The following is a 24,149-nucleotide window of genomic DNA, read 5'->3' on the forward strand; positions in this document are numbered from 1 at the left end:
ACAATACTGCTACAGTAAGTGACCTAGATCCAAACAACAGGGTACTAATGGGGTGGGCATTGCCTCCAGGCTTCTCTATAGCAGAAATGTAGGGATCTTTGGGGTAGGAATGGGGGCAGGAGGATAGTTGCTGCTGATCAGTTCCCCCACCTCTGTTGAAATTAGAGGGGGCAAATCCATAGCTGTCCTCATCGCGTCTTAGAGACAACAGGGAAGAAAAGAAGCCGCTCCCCCGTCACTGGGCATCTACAAGCAACACCTCCTTTGTGAGACACAGCCAGGACACACAGCCTTGTGAGACCCCTCCGCCCTGGTGCGCCCACCCACATAAGACATAAGTAGGAACGTGTATTTATAGGTACCTCACAGAAAACTGTTGCAGATTTATAAGAGAAATACCATAATTTCTAAATCCCCTTTGATGGTTTAATAGAAGCCATTCATGAATAATGATTTCTCTGATTAATCAGCAAAGCTGCTTGTCTTGGGGGGAAGGAAAACCGGCTGAGTAGCTTTGAAGTTAAGTTTCAGTACTATCAACAAAAATACCTCAAAAAAGCCTCCTTTGGCGGCAAAATGTGCAGCATTGTGTCTTTCGTTGTCAAATATGTTAACATCTCCGCCTCTTTCAAGTATGCCACGCACCATCTCTATTACTCCCTCTCTTGCCGCTTCCATTAAGGCCGTGCGACCAGTAGCCTGCAAATTAAACAGCTGTGTTTTATGTTCGTTTTCATGTTAGACAGTCAAAGTCAGCGTCACAAGGGAATAGAAGAACTGAAGGTCTGCTTTATGCATCATCAAGAAGCAAAGAAGGGTGGGTGCAAGCCCAATAATTTCAAAAGTCTTCTGCAGGTCACCTTTAAGAACCTAATTCTACAGTTTTTAAAACACATGAGCGAGTCCCACTGTCTTCTCTTGAGTAAAAGCTACAGGATCAAGCCGCATAAGCCCAAACCTAGAAGTAACTACGTGTGTAGTTTTACTCAAGTGAGTAGTCCCTGTGAAGTCAATGTGCCTTCTCACTTGAGTAAAATTATGCAGCAACATGTTTATGGGCTCAGCCCCTAGATATTCAGAAGACCTCAGCTCAGCCATTTGGGTACTTCAATGAAGTGCTCCTCAGCCAGCAACTGACATTCCCATACACTCAAAGGGCTTGTTGGATCTCGCTTAGGAGGACCATAACTGTGGACACAGACTTAAAACAGAGTACCATTGTTTTTCCATGTCACAGATGTCCTAGAGAGGGACACGGGACCATAGGCTCCTCTAGCCCAGTGGTTCTCAACCTGGGGGTATGCAAAAGTCTTCCGGGGGTACATCAACTCCCCTAGCCATTTGCCTAGTTTTACAACAGGCTACAGAAAAAGCACAAGCGAAGTCAGTACAAACTACAATTTCATACAGACAATGGCTTGTTTATACTGCTCTATAGACTAGACACTGAAATGGAAGTACAATATTTATATTCCAATTGATTTGTTTTATAATTATATGGTAAAAATGAGAAAGTCAGCAATTTTTCAGTAATAGTGAGCTATGACACATTTGTGTTTTTATGTCTGATTTTGTAAGCAAGCAGTTTTTAAGTGAGGTGGAACTTGGGGGTATGCAAGACAAATCAGACTCCTGGAAAGGGGACAGTAGTCTGGAAAGGTTGAGAGCAACTGTTCTAGCCAATACCAAGAACTTTTTGCAAAATGTGCCTGAAAACCACTGGTGCTAGATGTGTCCATGTGGTAAGATGGACGTGCAAGGGAAGACTGATTCAGTGCACCAGCTCTGTTAAGGAGGAGCAATCAGCACAACTGGGACAGTGGTTTATTAGAAGATGGCAGGGTTTTGGGAATTCCACCAGTAGTATTATATCCCCAAGCAAAACTAGCATATGCTAGTACAAACATCAAATTTATGCATGACATCTATATGCATTTAGTTACAACAGAATATACACTCTTAGGAATGTCTGGCTTTAGGAGACCCAGAGACCTTTCCTTATACAAAGCACAGGGGTGGCCAACCTGAGCCTGAGAAGGAGCCAGAATTTACCAATGTACATTGCCAAAGAGCCACAGTAAAATGTCAGCAGCCCGTCATCAGCTCCCACCCTCCAGCTCCCAGCCCCACCCCCTCTCTCCCTGCACCTCCCGGTCAGCTGTTTTGTGGCATGCAGGAGGCTCTGTGGGGGAGGGGGGAGGAGTGAGGCATGGCAGGCTCAGGGAAGGGGGCTGGAAGAGGTGGAGTGGGGGCAGGGCCTGTGGCAGAGCCAGGGGCTGAGCAGTGAGCACCCCCCGGCACACTGGAAAGTTGGCACCTGTAGCTCCAGCCCCGGAGTCGGTGCCTACACAAGGAGCCGCATCTTAACTTCTGAAGAGCCGCACGTGGCTCTGGAGCCGCAGGTTGGCCACCCCTGCCTGACATAGCATATCTTCTTAGATAGTCAGTGGCACATGCTCTGCCCCTTACTTGCTACAGCAGGCCCACATGTTGGAGTGTGGCTTTATGCTGGATTTCCAGTGAAATAACCACAGGATAGTGCGGTACATGAAGGATTTATTCATGCACGGGGCTATACACCAATCCCAGTGTATACTGCAGAATTACTTGGATCACGTCCTTTCTGCATAGCTGCCTCCACATTTTGTCTCTTTCAAATGTGTTTATGTGAATAGGAAACATAGTCTAGAATTATTAAGACATTGTGCTGTTGTTCTTTACACCCCAGAGGCAGACACATTTCAGTGGAGTCTCTCTCTCTCTCTATATATATATACAGTTTGTGAAGCACTCTAATATAAGAGATGCTCCAGCCATGTAAAGTATTATTAGCTGACCAGAGGTGGAGGAAATAGAATCTCCTTCCCCTTGGTATCACCCTGGACATGCAAGCCAGGCAGTGCAACTCTCTTCCTTTGAAAACTATTCGGTACAAGCTGAGGCCAAACAGTGCGTCACAGTGAATAGGAAACTATTTGTCCTAGGGAGTGGTGAAGATACTGACTGAGCAGAAAATAATTCCCTACGGCTAAGCTCTGATATTAAAATGTTCCTCATTGCCCATCACTGTTAGGAGGAGGTGCCAGGGATTCTTTTATCTTATTAAAAAAACATTCAGTTTTGCATTGCTTTTTGACCCAATAAAAACAAGCAGATTAACTCAATAGTTAACAAGTAAAGAAATGTGATTGTCCATACGTTATTCTGGTCTGTTTTGAAGGGTATATTTGGGGAAAGGGATGGAAGTAGATGCTGTATGGCTGGTAAGTGGCTGGAGTGATTATGCTTGTGCAAATTCCAGGCAGGCTGAATGTGTCTTGTGGGGCGCAGGGAGTTTACTGTGGAGAAATGCTGCTAAGAGTTTTTTTTGGGGGGGTACATAGCCTGCAAGTCCCTGTTCCAGCTTCAATCCACCAGAGGGTACTAAGGGAGAGCGGGGAAACAGCCCTAAGGCGTACCCTGTGGAGCGTCATCTGTTGCACTAACACCCTCCTTTCTTTGTACTCTGGAGCTCAAATCACACACAATCAGTAAACAACCAGGTGGAGGCCCCCACAGTTTAATAAAAGAGGTGCAGCTGGAAGGGCACTCTGTGAGTGGCTCTGGAACTCATTCCCCCTCTTGGGCTGAAATAGCCTGAGAGTCTCTTGACGTTTAATGCATCGTCATCTTGGAAGACAAAAATGCGGTAAGGGACAGTGTTTGTGGGCACATAAGGAATGTTTGGACTGATTAACTTTAACTAGAGGGATGAGGATAAGCTCCTGGATTTGTGGTTACCTGAAATATATGAAACATTGAATGTGCCTTGAGCACTGGTCTGGCTTTTTTAAAATGTCTCATTGTAATGAATAAACAAATAAATGACCTGGATTATGGCTGCCCCTTGCATAGCTGTGCAAACGGAAAGGAGGGTAAAGGACAAGGTTTCTTGTAACATCTCACTGCCTTGGTTCTCATGCAGGGCCGGCCACGCTATGCTTCTAATTGTATTGAATATAATTTCAACATTTAAAACAATAGGCCAGATCCCTCGGCCAGTGTAATGGACACAGCTTCGCTGAAGTCAACGGGCAATAGCACTTCACACCATTTGGGGAGGTGACCTGGTTGTTTTTATGCATATAAATAACTGGATCACAACCTACCAAAATCCAAAACAGGAGACAAATGATCCAGGTGTGGGACCTCGGTAAAATAAAACAAGAATGATGGAGAGGGGTTATCAGTGGCAGTAATATGTACATTGCCCAAAAGTTAACTACCTGATGTGTCGTCTTATTTCATTTTAAAGATGAATGCTCCTATATTGTAGTGGTCTTACAACTGCATTACAATAGTATGTATACATATTTAATTATAGGAACATTCCTACTAGGTTTATCGCATTGGGGTCTGCTCCTCTTTCCAAAAATTTCAGACATATTTCTTTAATCTCGTGTGCTTGTTCACAGGCTTGTAGGAATACTGGCTTCCCATTGATAGTACAGTTGTTAACATCTGCGCCACATTCTAAAGCGATCTGAACGCAGCGGCAGTGCCGTTTCGTAGGTAAAATACAGTAAAACAAAACACCTGCAACAAAAAACAAAATGGCTGTTAAGCAACAAATGTTAGGGGGCTGAATCAAATAGCAGGAAAGGCCCTGATTCAGGAATCTGATCTGCACAGACAAACCCCTTGAACCAGTATAGTGACCCATTCATTTCTCAGGCATAAGGGCCTGTCCATTTGAATCAGATTACAGGATGAAGACTTCAGAAATTAACACATGAAATGATATTTGGGATTTCAACAGGACCGCTTGTGGAGTAAAGCAATATTCAATGAGAGTGAGGGTATCAGAATCTGATCCTTAATAGTTAGGCACATATAAAACTAACTATTGGAGAGAGCTACCAAAATGCCTGATCCAGCAAAAATGTCCTCACTTTCAGCACCACAAAAACTCTGAAGAAAAATGGCTTTGTTGGGTTGTATGTGTAGTGAACACCCACCTGGGGCTGAACCTTAGGATGTTCTGTACCAAACCACAGACCTTTGCTACATGAGCCAAAGAACAGTCCTGCAGCAGAAGACTCTTACCCATTATGCTGACCAGCCTCTAGAGGGGGACATAATACACATAGCTAGCACGTGATATGTGGTGAGAAAGCAGGACTGCAATTTGTGTTGATTCTGGCTCCAAAGATACTTTTTCTGTCTAATATGATTAAGAGGGACTCTTTTTACCTTTTCCTTCATTATCAACTATGGTCATGTCTGCCTCGGCCTTCGCTAGTTTATCCAAGGCTAAGTCGTGGCCTAGCTCAGCTGCTTTCATTGCAGGAGTGCGTCCCATTCGGTCTTGAACATCTGGATGAGCTCCTTGCTCCAGCAGGAAGTTGCACATGTCTATGTCATTTGCGATGCATGCCAAATGAAGGGCACTATAACCATCAACAGGCTCTGTGAAATTAATGAGTTCTGGGAATCCAAGTTTGGTCAGCTTCTCTATCTGCCTCTTGTCCTTTTGGCGAACACATTGGAGAACTTTGTAAATCTGCAAATCTTCAAGTCTTTTGTCCGTCAAAGACATCCTTGATCAACTGAAGCTAGTCTTCTTCAAAGGGAAGGCTTTCTGGACAAAAAAAACACAAAACACACGTGTGAAGTTATTCTCCTTACAAGCCATAATGGGTTTTGATCCAAATCGCATTTATGTCAGTTAAAGTTTTTCATTTTGACTTCAGAGGTCACTGAGCAGCCTCATAATTCTTGATTTTATATGTGCATATATATAATTCGAACCGTGGCCACTGAGAGCTGCGGGGGGGCCGTGCTTGCAGATGTCAATGTAAACAAAATATCTTACATCCCGCCAGCGGATTACCCTGATGGGCCGCATGCCAAAGGTTGCCAAGCCCCTGTACCAGCCTATAATTTAACAAATTACCTTTCCAGAGAATGTGGAATCTAAATATCACAAGGAATTAGATTATTATTTATTTATATTTGTATTACCATAGCTCTCAGCAGCCCCAGTCACAGACCAGGTCCCCATTGTGCTAGGTGCTGTACAAACACGAACAATAAGATATTCCCTGACCCAGAGAGTTTACAATCTAAGTGACAACCTGTTTAGGCAAATACTTGGATTGAAATGTTAAATTCTATTCTGTGTCGGTTCTTATACCATCCTTGTTACCATCGCATCCACACACCACCCGGTAGCATCCTAAGCAAAAAGACTAACGTCAGTCATGTGTGGTTTGTCATTTCATCCTCAGACATTTGATGATTCTGTCAAAGGGAATAAGTGCAGTCGCTTGTAACAGACAATCATGAATGTCTTGTATACTGATGCGAGCTGCATCCCACGGTTCTCACCCCAGACGGAAGAGAACTCAGAGGTGCTCTCCATTCCAGATCACCAGGGAAGCTGTAACCCACAAGGGAGTTCAGCTTGGAATGTTAACAAGCCACTGGGAGCAGAGACTCTACACAGCAAGTCAGCACGGGGGCCTGGCCGCTACGGGCAAAGGGGCGTGAGCTCTGCAGGGCTGGGGTGTCTGAAGATGCTAAGGGGAACAGGAGGAAGCCCCTTGTAATTTGCAGTATGAATTCTTTGCCTGTAGTCATGTTCCGTTGCCTGCTGGCAGAGGATGCTAGGGAAGACTGGATTCACTTTTTAAAAATCTGACATGTTTTAGTGGAGCCTTCTTCTCCACCCACCTTGTTGTTGATTTGCATTGTGGTAGTGCTTCGAGACTCTGGTCACTCTTCCCCCCTCCCGCCGCAAAAAAACACGTACAACTATATTATTACAAGGCACAATTGTGCCTGGCCCTGTGCTGGTGGCCGGGTGGGGGGAGTGGGTGCGCAAAGAGTCCTTCAGCTGCTTTGTGTGTCCCTTACCTCCAAGCAACAGCCAGGCATACTCACAGTCCCTGCTCCTTCTTAGTGCTCCGGAGGTAGAAGACATCCCAACATGGACAAGGAAGAGTGGGAAGGTTCCACCCCAGCCAGCATAAATGGCTCCTCACCAAAAGGAGAGCATGCTGTAACACCCAAAGGGATGGGGCAGGTCGTGCATTCCCCATGTGCGCTGGTGAGCTTTGGAAGGCACAATCCCTCCAAGAGCTCCCCTCTGGGGCCATGAGACTCCCCAAGTGAGTGGTGCCAACTGGCTCTGTCATTAGCTGTACCCTCAGGCTATGAGATCTTCTATCCAAATGATGTTCAGGAAACCCAAAAGTTATCCCAGGAGAGAAGTGGAAAGAGGAAGGACGTACAAAGCTCCTTGCTCTCTGGAAGAAGTGCAAAAATCCTTCATTGTTCTATCTAAGACCTAGAGACAAGAGTACGGGCCAAGTTGCCACCCAGCTGGTGATAACTGGCATAGCGCCACAGAAGTCAAAAGAGCTACATTGACTGATTTACGCCAGCTGAAGATCGGATGATTTATACAGTCAAGGTTGTTGCTTTTATGTACAAATATGAATGCGATGCAGTACTTGTCAGTGATGCATTTAGGAGCAAGTCTTACTTTTTCTTCCCTTCCATATCCCACATAAAAGCCTAAAGACAAACTTTAGGTTCCTTCTCACTGGAATGGGGTCAGTTAGGCCATAGGTTTCCCACGTAGGGGCAGTGTCTCAATTTAGAAAAATAAGTATTTGCCAGCCACATGTAGTACCCATACATAACAGGGGCGATGTTCAGCGTGTCTGGCTTTGTTTTACGGGACATTCTTTGATTAAACACACTGAATGTAGCTTTTTTGTGTGTAATAAACAGAGAATGTTCAAGTTGCAAAGTCAAGCACTCAAAAAGTTAGGAAATGCCAAAATTGAAGTTGCCTGTGCAACCTTAATTCGGCTGCCTTGTGTGCACACATTATGACACTGTCTTTAATTACACGATCGCATACTATTTATTCCACAGGATCTCTGCCCCAGTAAGTACACAGGATGGATGGCGCTCACCGAATGAGCAGCTATTCACTATCTCGTTTAACCCTAGTGTTCAGTATGTGGGCTTAGGTCTTATTTACTGCTTACTATTCAAGCCCTGCTCTGAATCCAGGATTATTAATTTCCTCTTGGGCTCATCACTGTGAATGCTTCACAGACATTAATTTTCTCAACGCATCTATGAGGTGGGGTAGTATTATCCCCATTCTACAGATGGGGAACTGAGTCATAGACATTACGGTCACAAGAGTCTACTAGTTTTGGGTGCCCACTCTGAGATGCTTAAGGTCTTAAAATTCAAACAGCTTATTTTACAGCACTTTGTTTGTCCAAAACACAGCTCTCAGTGACTTGAGTTGCAGTTTTAAGTGCTTACAACATGTGCACATCCAAACCCAGATGTTTCAAGTTTGGCGCCTGGAAAATGAGGCTCTCACAATTAGCAGCCACCTGAGAAAAGTTTGTTTTAAGTGACTTGCCCAGCATCACATAGGAACTGTGTAGCAAAGGCAGAGATAGAATCCAATTTTCCATGGCAGCAATCAACTTTTTTAACCACAAGACCCTCCTTTTCTCTTATAGCAGCTCCCAGTTTCATTCACTAAATATCTCCCAACTTCTGCAACAAATGAAGCAGGAGTCCTCTAGACAACAGCCTCCTTCACTACAAGCCTGATTCCAACCCAGAACACTGCCCATCCAGTGCTCTGAATAAGGCAAGAGTCCTGTGGAATAAGAGTATATGATCATGTAATTACAGACAATAGCATAATGCATATACACAAAGGGACCAAAATAAAGATGCATAGACAATCTTAATTCTGGCATTTCCTAACTTTAGAGCATTTGACCTTGCTACCTTATAACTAATTTTAACTAACCTAATAACTAATTTTGTGCATATTTTTTAACCCTGAAAAAAACAGGTTCCATCACGTGGAACCATACTGATCTCCACAAGGGTCTTCAGCAGGGTCGGAACTGTGATAGCCACAGCAGAGACCTCTGCTACTTGAGCTAACGGAGTAACTGAAAGCAATAGTAGGCTGCCATACTGGACGTGGACCAACCACTAGGAAGGGATGAGTCACATTTTGCCAGTGGTTTCACAGATATTTGTTGACAGATCTGGGAAATAGTGGGTGCCATTCCAGGCTCTAGAAGGGAGCATGCGCCAATGGCCACAGACCCTTCTGCTCCTCTCTCCTCCACAAAGGCTGATCCCTTCTGGGCCCTGTCCCTTTCAGCCTGTCTCTGTCCCAGTCCTGTATTTCCCTCCCAGCGCCTCATCCCAGTCTTCCCCCAGCAGCTCCTTATTCCTGTCTCCCTCTCCCCAGGCTACTCATCTGAATCCCCTCAAACCTAAGCTCCTCCTAGCAGTCCCACTCTCCCACACCAGGCTCTTCAGCCAATTCCCAGTCTTCCCTCTGCCCCAGCTTCCAATTCCATTCTCCCCCCCAGGTTTCCTCTTCCTTGTCCAATCAGTCTCAGTATCCTACTTCTCCATGCGGTTCCCCCTCTCCCGCCAGACTTCTCATTTGATCTCAGTCTCCAGCAACTTCTTCCTTCTCCGTGCTCCCTGGGCACCAGCAGCGGGAGTATGAACAGCAAAGGAAAAAGACTCCCTGCTTTCAGTTCTAGTGCCCAACCTCCTGCAAATGCAAGGAAAGTCTTGCTTGGCCTCTGCATCCCTAGGGTGGAGCATGTCCAGTGCAGATTGAACTTTCAGAGAACTTAACTGCCAAACTAGCATCCCTACTGACCAGGTGCAAACTGATTTTTCAGAGGCTTATAATTTGGCCAATTTTCGCAGGTTTTCACAACAGCCGCAGAAGGCACTCCCCTAACACTAGCACGACGTCCCTGCCAACTTTCAAATCCCTGCTCCAAAGCATGGTGGAGTTGGAGTTTCTTGTGAAAATGGTTGTACAATCTTTTTTAAAAACATGGGGGAAAAAAACAATATTTTTCCCTAAACTCATTCTTGGAAATAGCTGAACCATTTTTGCCGAAACTTTTCTAAATAATTCGTTTCAGACAAACACTCAGCATGGAAAATTCCAGCCTAAGCAGTTACAGTCTGTCAAAGTTATAAACAACTGAAAACAGGCCTGGGAAGTGTCAGGGAATGTTAAAATACGGGCGATGTTACCAACGCCAACTCTAATTCTGTGCAATTTGCAACTACACTGGTATTGATTTTTAAAAAATATTATTCAGCATCTTGCTAGTCTGCATTGTTAAGCAAATATTTGGAACGGAACTCATTACATAGTTTTACCTGTGACGTATTATTCTTTGATAGCATAGCTTTGAGCCAGGTATACTCTGGTGAACATCTCACACAGCTATGCCAATAAACCTAAATCAAAACCTGTAACACTTCTGTCTCTCTTGATAAACACTGAGGGAAACTCTAGCTAATCGTGCCAGATTTCATCGTGGTTTTGTGATGGACTAGGCTGAGAATCAAAAAACTCATTTCAATTTAATTATTTTTCCAGTGCACCAATTAGCAGGAAGATCCTTTCAAGCAGATTCCTGTTTCTTTGTGGAACTTGCCAAACCAGCGAGATGCACAAGGGGAAAGTTTTTCAAGGGCACACAAGTGTGAGTTAGATGTCCAACTCCCATTCACTGACTTTCCATGAAAGCTGGGGGCCTAATTGCCCCTTATGTCTTTGAAAATCCCCCCCACTGTGGCCTTCTCAAAGGCCATTATCAACTATAAAAAAAATATCACACTGCTGCCAGATTTTTTCCCCTGTTATTGTTACCAGCAACACCTACTGCACAATCCTGCAAACACCTACATATGCACTGTGCTTTACTCACAAGCGTAGTCTCAAGGATTACAATGAGTCTTTGCAAGAGCAAGGCCTTAAGAGTCGAAAACAGAGAAATGCTTTTTCCTCTTTTTGTTTAGTGTGTGCATGTGACAGCACTTTGTGTATATTGTTGGCTCCTTGCCCACTGTTTGTGTGGGAGACACACCCAGCAACAACAACAAAAAGAAACACTTAAAAAAACAACAACCCTGGAAAATGGAAAACCACAAAAATTGGCAGAGAAATACAGGGACAGGTGCAGTCACTGAAACTACTTTTATTTATTTTCTAAAAGCTAAATTTCAAGTTGACAATGTCCCTTTTAACAATGACTGTTCACAAATCAGTAAACAAAGTTATCAGACTTTTTATTTTAAAAAAATAAGCATTTAAAAATTTATAATTAGTTTACACATTGACTGTATCTAAGCATGAACCTTATAGTGTGACATAAAAGAACGTAACATGGTAACAGTACTCCCATGCATTTATTGCTTTATACAAATAAAGACTCCATTTGACTCATGTTTAATGGGACCTGAGCAACGACATCTGATGAAAATTTATCCCAGGACAGCAAATAACTACAAGGCTCCAGTTAAGGCTCAGATGGATATCCCCTTCCCTTCTACACCTTTTAGTTTTAAACTGTATGTCACTTCTCAAAAAATGTTCTGTTCGGACAGAGATACACTGTATAGCGTAGAGCGAATGGACACTGCAGGGACTTCACACCGGACTCACGCACCCACCTAGAAAATTAAAAATCAGCGCCACGGTCCGTTTCTAAATTTGTAATTGCTAAATCTCCAATTCCTGTTCTGAGCTCCTCCTGGGTGGACCTCCATGGAAGGTAGAGGGGTTCCACCCTGGTGCAAGGATCTGCCTGGGCAGATCCACTGCACAACGGAGGTGTAAGGGCCAATCCCGAGGGCCACGTGGAGAGGCCTGCGGCTAAGCAGGCCTTGAAGCCAAAGAGCGGGGGCTTAATGTATCCATTCTTCTGCCCTGGCACGCCACATCTAGGACGATTAATGAGAAATACATTCACACCGCAATGGGATCACATCCCTCTCCAACTGACATGCTCCTCCCTAACTCTAACGAAGGGTTCGGAGAAGGCAGCAGAGCCGGCAAAGCATGGGCCAGCCCCGGGGCCTCCCTCCTGCACAGGCCAGGGCCCAGTGGAGCGTCCGTACGTCCAGGCTTTGGGGACAGCCACCGCGGCACCTCTGCCGCACCTCTCCTCTAGGGTGACCAGATGTCCCCATTTGGGGGGGTCTTTTTCTTCTATAGGCTCCTAGTACCCCCCCACCCCCGGTCCCGATTTTTTTCACACTTACTGTCTGGTCACCCCAGTCTCCCCCTCGAAGGACTTGGCCAGAGTTCCCAACAGCGATGCACAAGGATCCCCTCCCCCGCCCCCTTCACCCAGTGCTAAAATGCAGCCACCTCTGGGGGCGGGCCACCGCACTGGAGCTGCACCCCCACTCCTGCACGAGGGCTCGGGAGAGAGGCGGGGGGGGGGGATTCCTGCCCCACGTGCACTGGGGGAGGTCCCTGCGCGTGCTCCCTTGTGACGTGCCGGAGCGAGGGGCGGGGCGGACCCAGCACGAGCCCAGGACTCACCTCCCGGCGGGGAGCAGCCGGCCGGGCGGCACGGCTCAGGCGCGCGTGCGCGCTGGAGGGGCTGCGGCGCGCCCCGAGACAGGCCGCGCGAGGGACGCTGCTACCCCGCAGCTCCCATAGCAACCGGCAGCCCCGCCCGCACATGCGTCATAATGCCAGGCTTGCCCCGCCCCCGCGCTGGGCGGCCCCGCCTGGCGCGCGCTGCAGCTGCGGGGTGGGGTGACTCCAGCCTCTGTGGGCAGCTGCTCCCCCGTCCCCGCTTCCCTGCGCTCCGCCGGGCCCTGCGCCTCATTCCCCCCTTCTGGGCCCCATTTCCCTGCACCCCCTCTCCTAGTCTGCAGCCCGGCTCCTTGCCCCCCTCATCCGCACCCCCCCCCCCCGTTCCCTGCACGTCTTCCCCGCAATGTGCATGATCCCCCCCCCATTCCCTGCTCGAGTTCCCTGTGCCCCCCTCGTCCGCCTGCCTAACTCCTCCTGAAACCACAGGGAAGATTTGCACTCACCATGGTTTGGGATGTTGCTCCTCTCTGCCGAGGGCCAAGGTGGGGCCCAGGTTGCTGCAAAGCTTTACAAAGTGGAGGTGCAAAGGGAGGGGGGAAAGACCAGTAGAGCCACCTTTCCCCCGTGCAGTCCCCTGGAAAGGAGAGCCCCTTAAGGTACGCGTACACGAAATGTGGTACGCTGTGGTTCTCCGAGTCCTGCAATTCACCATGCAAAATGCACTGCAAGTCACCGCTCCTCTGAGCAACAGGCTTCCCCTAACCCCCACCCCATTTCCGCTGTTGATTTGTGCAGGCGAGTTGGGTCTTAATATCCCTGTGTAGCAACACTAGGGGTAGCAATGCTCCGAATGTGAGAGCGCATTCGGATCTCCTCGCATTTCTGTCTTTAGAGCGCATGGTCAGAAGAAGAAGTGAATGAAATGTGTGTCTAACCCATGCCCAAAATTCCACAGCTGCTCCCGGAGGATTTCATGTGGCTGTGATGTTTTGGGGATCACCCAGACCAATAACCTTGGTTTTCTTAATGCATGCTGCTGTGGCTCAGTACTCTGACACCAGTAGCCAGCCTAAAAGCATAAGAGTCACCCTGGCTGCTCCAGCCTAATTACTCCTTGCAGGGTAAAACCTTTATACTTTTAGGTTGTCTGCTGATGTCCGGGCTCTGCAGTATAGTATAGTATAAAGATGCCCAAGGTTACAGGGCAGGTGGTGACAGAACCCCTTAGTGGCCTGGGTAATCTCCAAAATGTGACAGCCATATAAAATCCTCAAGGGGCAGCATCGCTGAAAATCCCACTTGGTGTGCATTCGAACGAGATATTTTGGGGAAAGATTTTGAAAAAAAGTGTAAGAGACTTGAAGCACAAAGCCCTTTTAAAAATCTTGTGCTCTTAAGTCACTTAGAAGGTTTTGAAAATTCCACCCTTTTTGATGAGTGAGCTATTTCTTTTATGTCCATTTTGATCAGTGTCTGATTTCAACGTCTGGGCCCAGACTCTGCCTGCTAATCTACACTCAACTCCCACTGAGTTCAACAGGAGCTTCATGGACACCGGTTGTTGGCAGGATCAGACCCTTGCATTTAACATCAGTTTGGTTATCATAATCAGGCAAGTTATCCACTTCTTATTCAAGACAACTGTCAAAACATCCCCTCTAAAACACTTTCAGAACCAACTGAAGCATAAGGCCAAACCCTTGCTATGTATTAGAGCTGTCAATTAATCGCAGTTTTAATTGCACTGTTGAACAATAGAATACCAATTGCAATTTATTAAATATTTTGGATGTTTTTCTACATTTTCAAATACACTTATTTCATTTACAACACAGAATACAAAGTGTACAGAGCTCACTTTATATTTTTTTAATTACAAATATCTGCACTGTAAAAATGATAAAATAAATGGTATATTTCAATTCACCTCATACAAGTACTGTTGTGCAATCTCTTTATCATGAAAGTGCAACTTACAAATGTAAATTTTTTTGTTACATAACTGCACTCAAAAACAAAACAATGTAAAACTTTAGAGCCTACAAGTCCACTCAGTCCTACTTCTTGTTCAGCCAATCCTTAAGACAAACAAGCTTGTTTACATTTAGGGGAGATAATGCTGCCCACTTCTTATTTACAACGTCACCTGAAAGTGAGAACAGGCATTTGCATGGCACTGTTGTAGCCGGCATTGCAAGGTATTTACATTCCAGATATGCTAAACATTTGTATACCCCTTCATGCTTTGGCCACCATTCCAGAGGATATGTTTCCATGCTGATGATACTCATTAAAAAAAAATGAGTTAATTAAATTTGTGACTGAACTTCTTGGGGGAGAATTGTATGTCTCCTGCTCTGTTTTACCCACATTCTGCCATATATTTCATGTTATGGCAGTCTCAGATGTTGACCCAGCACATATTGTTCGATTTAAGAACACTTTTACCGCAGATTTGACAAAACGCAAACAAGGTACCAATGTGAGATTTCTAAAGATAGCTACAGCACTCAATCCAAGGTTTAAGAATCTGAAGTGCCTTCCAAAATCTGAGAGGGACGGGGTGTGGAGCATGCTTTCAGAAGTCTTAAGAGAGCAAAACTCCAATGCAGAAACTACAGAACCCAAACCATGGGTTGAGTGCAGTTATATTTTGTACATAATTCTACATTTCTAAGTTCAACTTTCATGATAAAGAAATTGCACTTACTTGTATTACTTGTATTAATTGCAGTACTTGTATTAGGTGAACTGAAAAATACTACTTCTTTTGTTCCTTTTTTTACAGTGCAAATATTTGTAATAAAAAATAAATATAAAGTGAGGGCTGTGCACTTTGTATTCTGTGTTGTAATTGAAATCAATATATTTGAAAATGTAGAAAACATCCAAAATATTTAAATAAATGGTATTCTATTATTGTTTAACAGCGTGATTAATCGTGATTAATTTTTTTAGTCTCTTGACAGTCCTACTATGTATCAAATATCTTCATCAAAATGGGCAGCGGTGCATAGGCAGATCCAGGTCCAAAAGAAGAGACATCCTGCTGCCACAAAACAGGATGGCTCCTATTGCTTCATCTCAGTATGTGAGCTCTTTACTGCTTCTCCTAACAGGAGTGCCATGTGCATGGTAGCTGCTTCCAGCTAGCACTTGCTTATGGTGGGAACCTGAGTTAGCCAGACTGTGGGCCAGTTATTACTTTAGATCAGCTGATCATTCCTGCTTTGGCAGAGGTACAAGCCCCATTGCATTAGGCTGGTGTCACAGTCATTGTGCTTTTGTATGGCAGGACAAAATGTTGTCTGCTCACCCATATTGTTGCAGCGATTGCTGTATTTTTGGGCCTTCCGAAAGCAAGACTTACACTAATATGGGTGGCAAAATTCTATGCTGAGGAACTTTTGCAAATATTTCTTTTTCATTTTTGGTTTTTAAAATAGACAATTCAAGATGGGAAATGCCAACCTGATTAATTTGAAATGTAGTTTAATGCCAAAATACAGGAGATCCAATTAAGCACACACACACACACGCACAAATAAGAATGATACCTTCAAATTAATACATTATGGGAACTTCTGAGATTTGTATTCTATTCTAAGTGGGGCATAACCTCCTTCTATAGTGACTGCCTCATTCCCTCAGACCATGCAGTCTGATTGCCCTATATCCTGTCATGCTCTTGAGAATGATGCTGGGGACTCTTGATTCTAAGGGGAAAATATCCCTTTTCAGCAGCGGTGGAATAGAAAAATTAGGTATTTCACAGCATCTTTACCCCAAGAGTGAAGTCTGTCTCTGCCTAGACAATTGCCACTATGACATAAGGGAACTGCCCTGACCACACTCCAAGACAGGACTAGATCAAAATCCTGCATGACAAATTCTCAGCAACATAAGCCGTCAGAATCGAGATCCCTGAATAGAAAAAAGTCATCAGAAAGAATTATACAGAAATTGGAGCCTGACACCGCTGGGTTTGTTGGCGTACCATTAAAAACAACTAAATATCAAGGCTCTAAAACTGAGATACCCATCAAAATGCATTCACAGGAAAATGTCTAAGGAAGTTTCTTTTTAATGAAGCTGGATTTGAATGAAAAGCCCATGTTTACAGATGAAAGCAAATGTTGACATTAAAGAATCATCATGTTTTCCATAACTGCCCCTCCCATTTCTAATAAGGTAGCACAGAATGACATATACTGACTCATAACAGTGAAATAGAAAATGGAGAATTATTAATGGTAAGATTAAAAGCTTTGATAGTGATGTTTTTAATGATTTGTAATTATGTATAGTGAGGGAGTACAGATGAGATAAAACTTAGGCCAAGTCTTTGCTGGTATAAATGTGGCTTTGCCAATTCTTCTTTTACATAGATTTGCAACTCTGCTTAAAATGTTATTGCTGAGAGAACAAAGGTAACATGTCGAGTTGGAAGATGTAAGTAAAAGATACACAAATGTGTAATGATAAATTAAAAAAAAACCCTTTTGCTGGGAAGGCCCTGGGCAGGGTGACACAAAAACAACATGAGCTAGAAACTGCAAACTCAGCACAAAGTATCTAGAAGTTGGGTAACTGAAGCTTGTGCATGCATAATATATGGGTTACCTAAAATCCAAACAGTTGACATGCTAAAACCACTTGGATAAAGATTAAGTAATCTGTAATGTGGAAATATATAAATGACCTAACTGAACATGGGCCCAAACTTAAGAGACACTGGACCAGAAAACTGAAGAATGGGGCTGCCGGACCAGGCCAAGAGATCATAGAGGGTGAAACTGTCATGGCAAAATGTGGCAACTTGGACCCATTTACCAGTTCTGTCTTGTCTGTTATTATATGTCTGGCATAAATGTATCTCCAGACACTATAAGTGACAATAATTCTGTTGGCAATTGTATAAATAAAGGTGAAAAGTGATTAAGACTAAATTAAATAGACCTGTGACTCAGTTTCCCAACTTTTTAGCTCTTCTTGGTTGACAACTCAGTTTTGGAGATGAGCCACGTATGATGCCATGTCAGAGGTAGAGAGACTGAATTCACTAAGGAAACATAAATGGTGCAGAGCCTTGACTATGCCACAAAGATTTGTGACTGGAAAAAAACAGCTTCCATAGATGGAGGGATCAATCAGCCAGAGAAGGTGAAGAAGCTGGGATCAAGACACAGGAAAAATCAGATCCTGATCTACTTCAATCTGGCCGAACTGCAGGCAAAGCTGCTGTATGCCACCTTTGTGCTCATCTGATCTGCAGAGCTGGGCAGAGCCATTTTAACCCATGTCATAAATTAGAGCAGCCTCAGAGCTCCTCTAACCGGCACTAGTTTGTAACAGCTCCCAAAGGTCTGTTAAGCTGTCAGAACTTAGTAGAGTTCTGCATGCTTTGTCCATACGCCCTTATTCCCCACACACCTCTTTACACTACGAGGGGCCAAGAGAGATTTGTATAAAGCTGACTATGCCAGCTGGGGAGTCCCCCACTCCAGGTGAATTTTCAGCTGCCCCATTTAGGGGAGTTTACAGCCCTGTGGGTACTGCTGGAGGACACAAAGGGACGAAACAAAGGCTAGGATCTGCCCTTGACAGTGGTAAACAAAAGGAAACCTGCAACTGATGGAGCAAACTCAAGTGTTCTCCAAAGAATGACACCAGGAATGAATTTAATCCAACGACAGAACAGGATGCAGGAGGTATCATTTTGTTCAGCATATAACAGCAGATTCTGATAGTTAGATGATCAGAAATAAATGAAGTATTAGTTTCTAAACAGCGCTATGTCAATAAAATATTAATTTGTAAGAAGGGAATTTGTTTCGTACTGTTTTATACATGCTAAGTGTTAATCTACTCAGACTCAGACAGCATGCGTGCCTCATATGATGGCGGGCAAAGCTCCCATTACCAATATGCTCACTTTGCAGCAGCAGGATGAGATAATTACACATGAAAAGATTTTGATGCAGAACAGCTGCTTCAGAGTGCTTGGAATTAAAATATAAGAGCTTCTGAGTGCTTTGTTCAGTGCTGGTATAAGGCACCAGGCTGACAGCAGCTGGAGAAATTCTCTCTACAAGACAGGAGCAGCACGCTGCTGGCAGTCTCAATGTGCCTTTCATCCATGGATCCCAAAGCCTAGAACATTAACTAAGCCTCAGAGCCCACCTGTGAAGGTGGCATTGTATATTGTCAGAAATATTATGCAGATAGGGGAAACTGAGGCACGAATAGTAGTATTCTGGCCCTATTGACCTCAGTGGGAGCTGGGTTGGAGCCTAGTATGATTTTCGTTGGTTTACATGCTGTTCTGTATTACGGTGAGCATGTTTGTGACTTAAACCTGTTGCTTCTCCAATCATTATCTTCCCAAGGTTAATTACTACTATACCCTTTCATCTAGTCCCGTGTTACTGCAAGACTTGTCCTTTTGTTGTATGCTCTTCTCCGTACGAGCTTGCAAGCCTGATGCATAGTGCAATGACACAAGCCTAGCATGTGGCTAATTGTAATGTCTGTCTTGATCATAAATGATGTTAAAATCAGCCACATGTTACCTTGCAGGAGTGTGAGATCACTTTAGCCTGGCTAATGAATGTATTTGTCTTGGTAGAATTGAATAACACATTGTTCCTAACCAAGGGCTAGGTTGTGCCTAGCCCTCACCTGGCACTGTAGGGAAGGAGGAGCTCCTGCATAGCTGTCTGAGTGCTGCCCACATCTCTCCTCCAGACTCTCAAGGGAGCACAGAATCTCACAGGAGCAAATGAGTGGGATTGGGTAGGGAAGGGCGGGTCTGGACCGAGCCCTATATCCTCCCCTTCACAACCTGGCCACTGGAGCTGGATGGGTGTATAGGGTTGGGGAGACATCATGAAGGGGTGTCTCAAATTACTACCTCTCCTCTAGTCAACCCCAAATTAATTTTGTTTTTATTGTTTCACCTAGAGAGGGGAAAAAATTAATTTGGAGTCAATCTAAAACAATGTTTTGTTTCAATGTCTCGCTCCAGCCAGGGAACTGAAAAGTCAATTATTCACACATCTCTACTTGCCTCCTAACTTCCTAAGTACAAATGTCGGGCCCTGCCTTGCTTTCTTTGTCCACCCAAAGCTCCCACTCGCTTCAGCAGGAGCTCTGGATGCACAAAAAAGGACCAGAATTTTAAAGTGCTGTGGGAGACTCTGCACTTTAACCCTTTAAGGCAGTGGTTCTCAAACTTTTGTACTGGTGACCCCTTTCACATAGCAAGCCTCTGAGTGCAACCCCACCCCTTATAAATTAAAAAAATGTTTTTATATATTTTAAAACATTATAAATGCTGGATGCAAAGCGGGGTTTGAGGTGGAGGCTGACAGCTCGCGACCCCCATGTAATAACCTCACGACCCCCTGAGAGGTCCTAACGCACAGTTTGAGAACCCCTACTTTAAGGTTACTTTAGTGTATCCAATCCCCATTGGAAAGGTGCTTCATGCGTCTTAAGCTCTGGAATTGAGGGGATATAAGTTACTGTCCCCTACTCATTCCTCAGGTCATCTTTGTCCACCTGTCTAAGGGCCTAGGCCAAAGCCCAATGAATACAGTAGTATGGATCCACTTCACTCCTTTCATTAGTTCTTTGTAGGCAACTATCATTAGGACAAAAAAAAGTAAGAAGAGAGTTCTTTTTGTAGTTCTTTTGCATTAATGTTAGTGTAGTTAGGGCAGGTTAGTAATGGTGAGACGTAGGGTTGCCAATTTTGGTTGGACATATTCCTGGAGGTTTCATCAGATGTCATAATCTTTAATTCCTGGAGACTCCAGGACAACCGTAGGGTATCTTAGACTCCATTTGATTCTGCATACACTAATGTCTAACCCTTGTGAGCCCTGCTGTTACATTATCACTATTGTCCGCTAATAAGCATTGTAGGTGCTTACTTAAGTTTGCCAGACTGATGAGAAACAATGGCCTCAAGTGCGTCATTCACCTAGCATTTCTTATAAACAAAGCAAATGAAATATTGATCACCCCCATTGCATATGCAGCAAACAAAGTAGCAATTTTCAGCTGATAATAATGCATGTCAGACAGAAGTGAGTTGGGAAAGCAGCTCTTCTGAAATGGCTGCTGTCTTCCTGCAAACCCCGAAGTATTGCTGAACCTCTTGGAAATGTAACCTGTAAACGGAAAGTAAAGCAGCATGTAATGGAAAAGCAACATCATCCTTGAGACAGAAGGAGCAGAACGGCCATGTGTACCATGTGCTGGATTGTGAAACCCTTACTGACGTTGTGTTGTCCCTTTCTCCTCAAGCAGTCCCATTGATTTAAAAGGATCTACTTTGGAAGTAAAGTGCTCCCTCACTGTGAGTGTACCAAACGCTAACCCCACGTGAGCCAGGCACACAGTTTACCTACCCTATGTGAAGAATGTACAGATGAACCAGATTTTCTAATGTCAGGAAAGATGGCTGCAATTCCCAATTAAAGCGACTTGGCTTTGTGGGGAAGGAGGGATGCTAAATCTACCGGAAGCCCCAACCCTGTTCATCTGCTCAGCCTTTCTCTGGTGGGGCTAGATGAGGAGAACAAGGGCTACATATCCGATAATCCCACCTCAGGCGGGTGGCGGAAGGGAAGGGGTGGAGAGAGCCACAGGGTGAGAAGAGCTCTGGTTTGACCTTCCCTACTTGGTAGCCAGTGTGGCTAGTCAAGCATGAGGGGGAGTAAACTGCTTCACTACAAGGGATGAAGTAACTTGCTGTTCCCCTGCAAAGCAAGGGGTCCTCAGGAGAGGAAATATAACACTGAGAATTCCAGTGCATTCCTGGATTTTCTCCTGGGCTATGCACTGCCCCTGGTTCAGATGGTAAAGTTACCAACCATGTGCTCAGTGACTTACTTGGTACTGGTATAACTCCTTCTAAAGGAATACTGCTGTTCCCTTGTGTAATGATTATTTCAGAGAACATACCTGCAGTAGGAAGGCAGGATTACAGCAACATGTTTGAAGCAGAGCTTGAAATGTGCATCCGTTTTCTCAGATGAAATACTCTTCTTCTTACATGGTTATTTCTCTTTGTATTCATTTGTTAATAACTCTTACAAAAACATACCCCTGTGCTATGCAGTCCCTCCCCAAACAGTTCTCTGTTAATAACGAAATTAGCCAATGGCCACTGATTCAAATCAGTCTCAGGTCTGCTGTGAAAAAAATTCATGACCATCTAGGATCCTCAGTGACAGACCTGGAATGAGCTGATGAACTCTCAGTCCAGTTCAAAAAGGGGAAGAATCCATGTCACAGAGATCACCAACACAACTGAAACAAATCAGTTCCCCTGGAACCAGGGATTTCCCTACACCACCACCCCTGAACTCTCCCATCTACCCCTCCATTGGTCAACTAGTTACATGTGGTATTACCAATGTAATCATTTTCCAATTAGATCTAGTTGTTTTAAAAAATTTCTAGTTGGAAAAAATTCCATGTAGTTGGTTGAAAATTTGAATTGAAATTGAAACGTTAATACACACTTTAAAAGCATATATATGGTAAAACACTTGTACCTGAAAAAGCATAATAGGTTTGAAAAGTATGAACAAAGACATGTGTACATGGCTCATGAATGCACCGATGCAAATGGGAATCAAGTATTAAATCATTGCATACGTTATTCTTGATGTCAGTGGAAGGCTAGTAGATGCATTTTTAGATGTTCAGGTTATAGAAGACACATCAGCTGAATCGTTGATAACCCACATTTTAGAAGAGTTAAATGCTTTTAAATTGGACCCCAAACAGATGGCTGCTTGTGCATTTGATGGAGCTGCAAACTTCTCTAGAAGACATGATGAAGTGCAAGCTTTGCTCAGAGAAAAGTGTAACCCTAATCTCTCCTATACACACTGCAGAGGCCATCCACTCCAACTAGCTCTAGTACAAGCTGCGGAATCTTCAAAAGACATTAAAAAAGCCATATATTTAATGTCTTCATTATACTCTTTTTTTTCAACAAGAGTCCAAAAAGACTGAACATCTTGGAAAAAAATAGAAGATGCTCTGGAACTGAAGTTCAGATTAGTCCAACCTGGGAAAACCCACTGGCTTTTTCCTGAGCGATTCTTGGCTATTGTCTTAAAATTACTGCAGCCGTTATTACTGGCTTTGGAAAGTATCTACCAAGAGGGGATGGATCTAAGTGGTGAGGCTGGTGGACTACTTTTGCTAAGACATTCAGAGAAGACAATTGCCATTCTCTCTTTTGTAAGTCTACTGTTGAAACCGCTTGGGTCATTAAACAATGCCATCCAGGCATCTGCTACAAGAGTAGTAGATCTTTGTCCAGCAATAGAAGCTACACTTGGATCAATCAGAGGGATAACCATTGAAAACATACTGGAAGAAGCAAAGACTTCAATCCAGAAGTTGACTAATGAAGGCACTTATATTGAATCCTTAAGTGAAGAGGACAAGAAGTGTTTGTTGAGCCAACTGAACAAACTTGATCCTTACAAATCTACAACAGCAACTTCTGGATTCTACTCAATCTCTACATAGCTTTTAAAGATGCCCATCTTATAAAACCCTGACAGGTGAATGGAGTGAAGCGCTATCATTAATGGGGCTGCCATGTGGTCAGGACAGAATGGAGAATTTGAACATGGAGTGGAATGTCATAGAACAAATTAATGAAGATTTGACTTCAACTTCTTTTTTATCATCATTAGTGGCTTGACCTGATCTTTGTGCTCTGTTTCCGGAGATGAAAGAAGTAGGAATTCATCTCTTGCTACTCTCAGTCACAGCAGCTACAGCTGAGTGTTTGTTTTCATCACGGATAGAATTTTGCATTCTGAAAAAAGTCACCTTCTGTCTGATCATGTGAATGAACGTATCAGTTGAAGGACTGGAAATACTGGACACACGAGCCATCAAAGATGAACACACTGCATTTGAGAAGTTCATTAACAGAGTTGTGCAAAATTACAAAAAGAGACCAAGAAGGATGTAGATGTAGTGTTTCATAGAAGGCTTGAGTAGCCAACTTTAATTTGTGTGATGATTTTTAAAACATGAGTTAAATCTAATAAAATGGTCGTGAAACATTTTTCAGTTTTTACTATGGTGCCATGCAGCCCACCTTCACCTTTATGGTCTCACTCCTTGGCCTTCACCCGCTGGTAAATTCAAACACCTCCTCTAATTTCAATTCCTGGGGAAAACACTGATTGGAGTAGTCCCCAGTATGGATGGAGGCTGATTGATGGGGCAGCAGCTTCACATGTGTTAATTTAGCATGTTTCATGAGCACTAAATTCGTATACATCCAAAAGCATTTAGGCTCTGATCCAACTCCCATTGAAATCAGTGCGACTTTTTCCACTGATTTCAATAGACTTTACATCAGACCCTTAATTAATTCCTATATTGACAGAAAGAAATGGCACCTCTGAAACATCAAACTGAGCCACAAGCTATATGTGCAGACTTTCCTCAACTACTAGCTGCTGATTGTGCAGTGCTAACTGCTTGCCGTCTTTTGTGTTTAGTTCTCTGACCGCACTTTGGCTTAATGTGTTGGTTAATCTGGACATTAGAGACAGGCAATAAATCGTTTTAGGAATGAACATTCATTTTGTAAGCGGAATGTGTTACTTATTTATTTTACAAAGCATATGACATATTTGCTTTGATGTTACAGATTTAAGCAAAATATCAGTGAGCTTAAAATACT

The 24,149-nt window shown here is 43.9% G+C and overlaps 1 protein-coding gene across 1 annotated transcript in view; it reads right to left on the bottom strand.

The window, feature by feature from the left end:
- Positions 1-13,132, bottom strand: part of ANKEF1 (ankyrin repeat and EF-hand domain containing 1) — a 31,330-nt gene extending 18,198 nt beyond the window's left edge. Inside the window, exons 1-4 of the mRNA XM_077812050.1 lie at positions 12,916-13,132; positions 5,233-5,620; positions 4,376-4,575; positions 550-699 (exon numbers count right to left, since the gene is read on the bottom strand). Coding sequence (XP_077668176.1) covers positions 550-699; positions 4,376-4,575; positions 5,233-5,578 — 696 coding nt within the window. The 5' untranslated portion in view covers positions 5,579-5,620; positions 12,916-13,132. The remainder of the gene's footprint in view (positions 1-549; positions 700-4,375; positions 4,576-5,232; positions 5,621-12,915) is intronic.
- Positions 13,133-24,149: the final 11,017 nt, after the last annotated feature.

The sequence above is a fragment of the Eretmochelys imbricata genome, chromosome 3 (assembly GCF_965152235.1).
Source record: "Eretmochelys imbricata isolate rEreImb1 chromosome 3, rEreImb1.hap1, whole genome shotgun sequence".
Taxonomy (NCBI): Eukaryota; Metazoa; Chordata; order Testudines; family Cheloniidae; genus Eretmochelys; species Eretmochelys imbricata.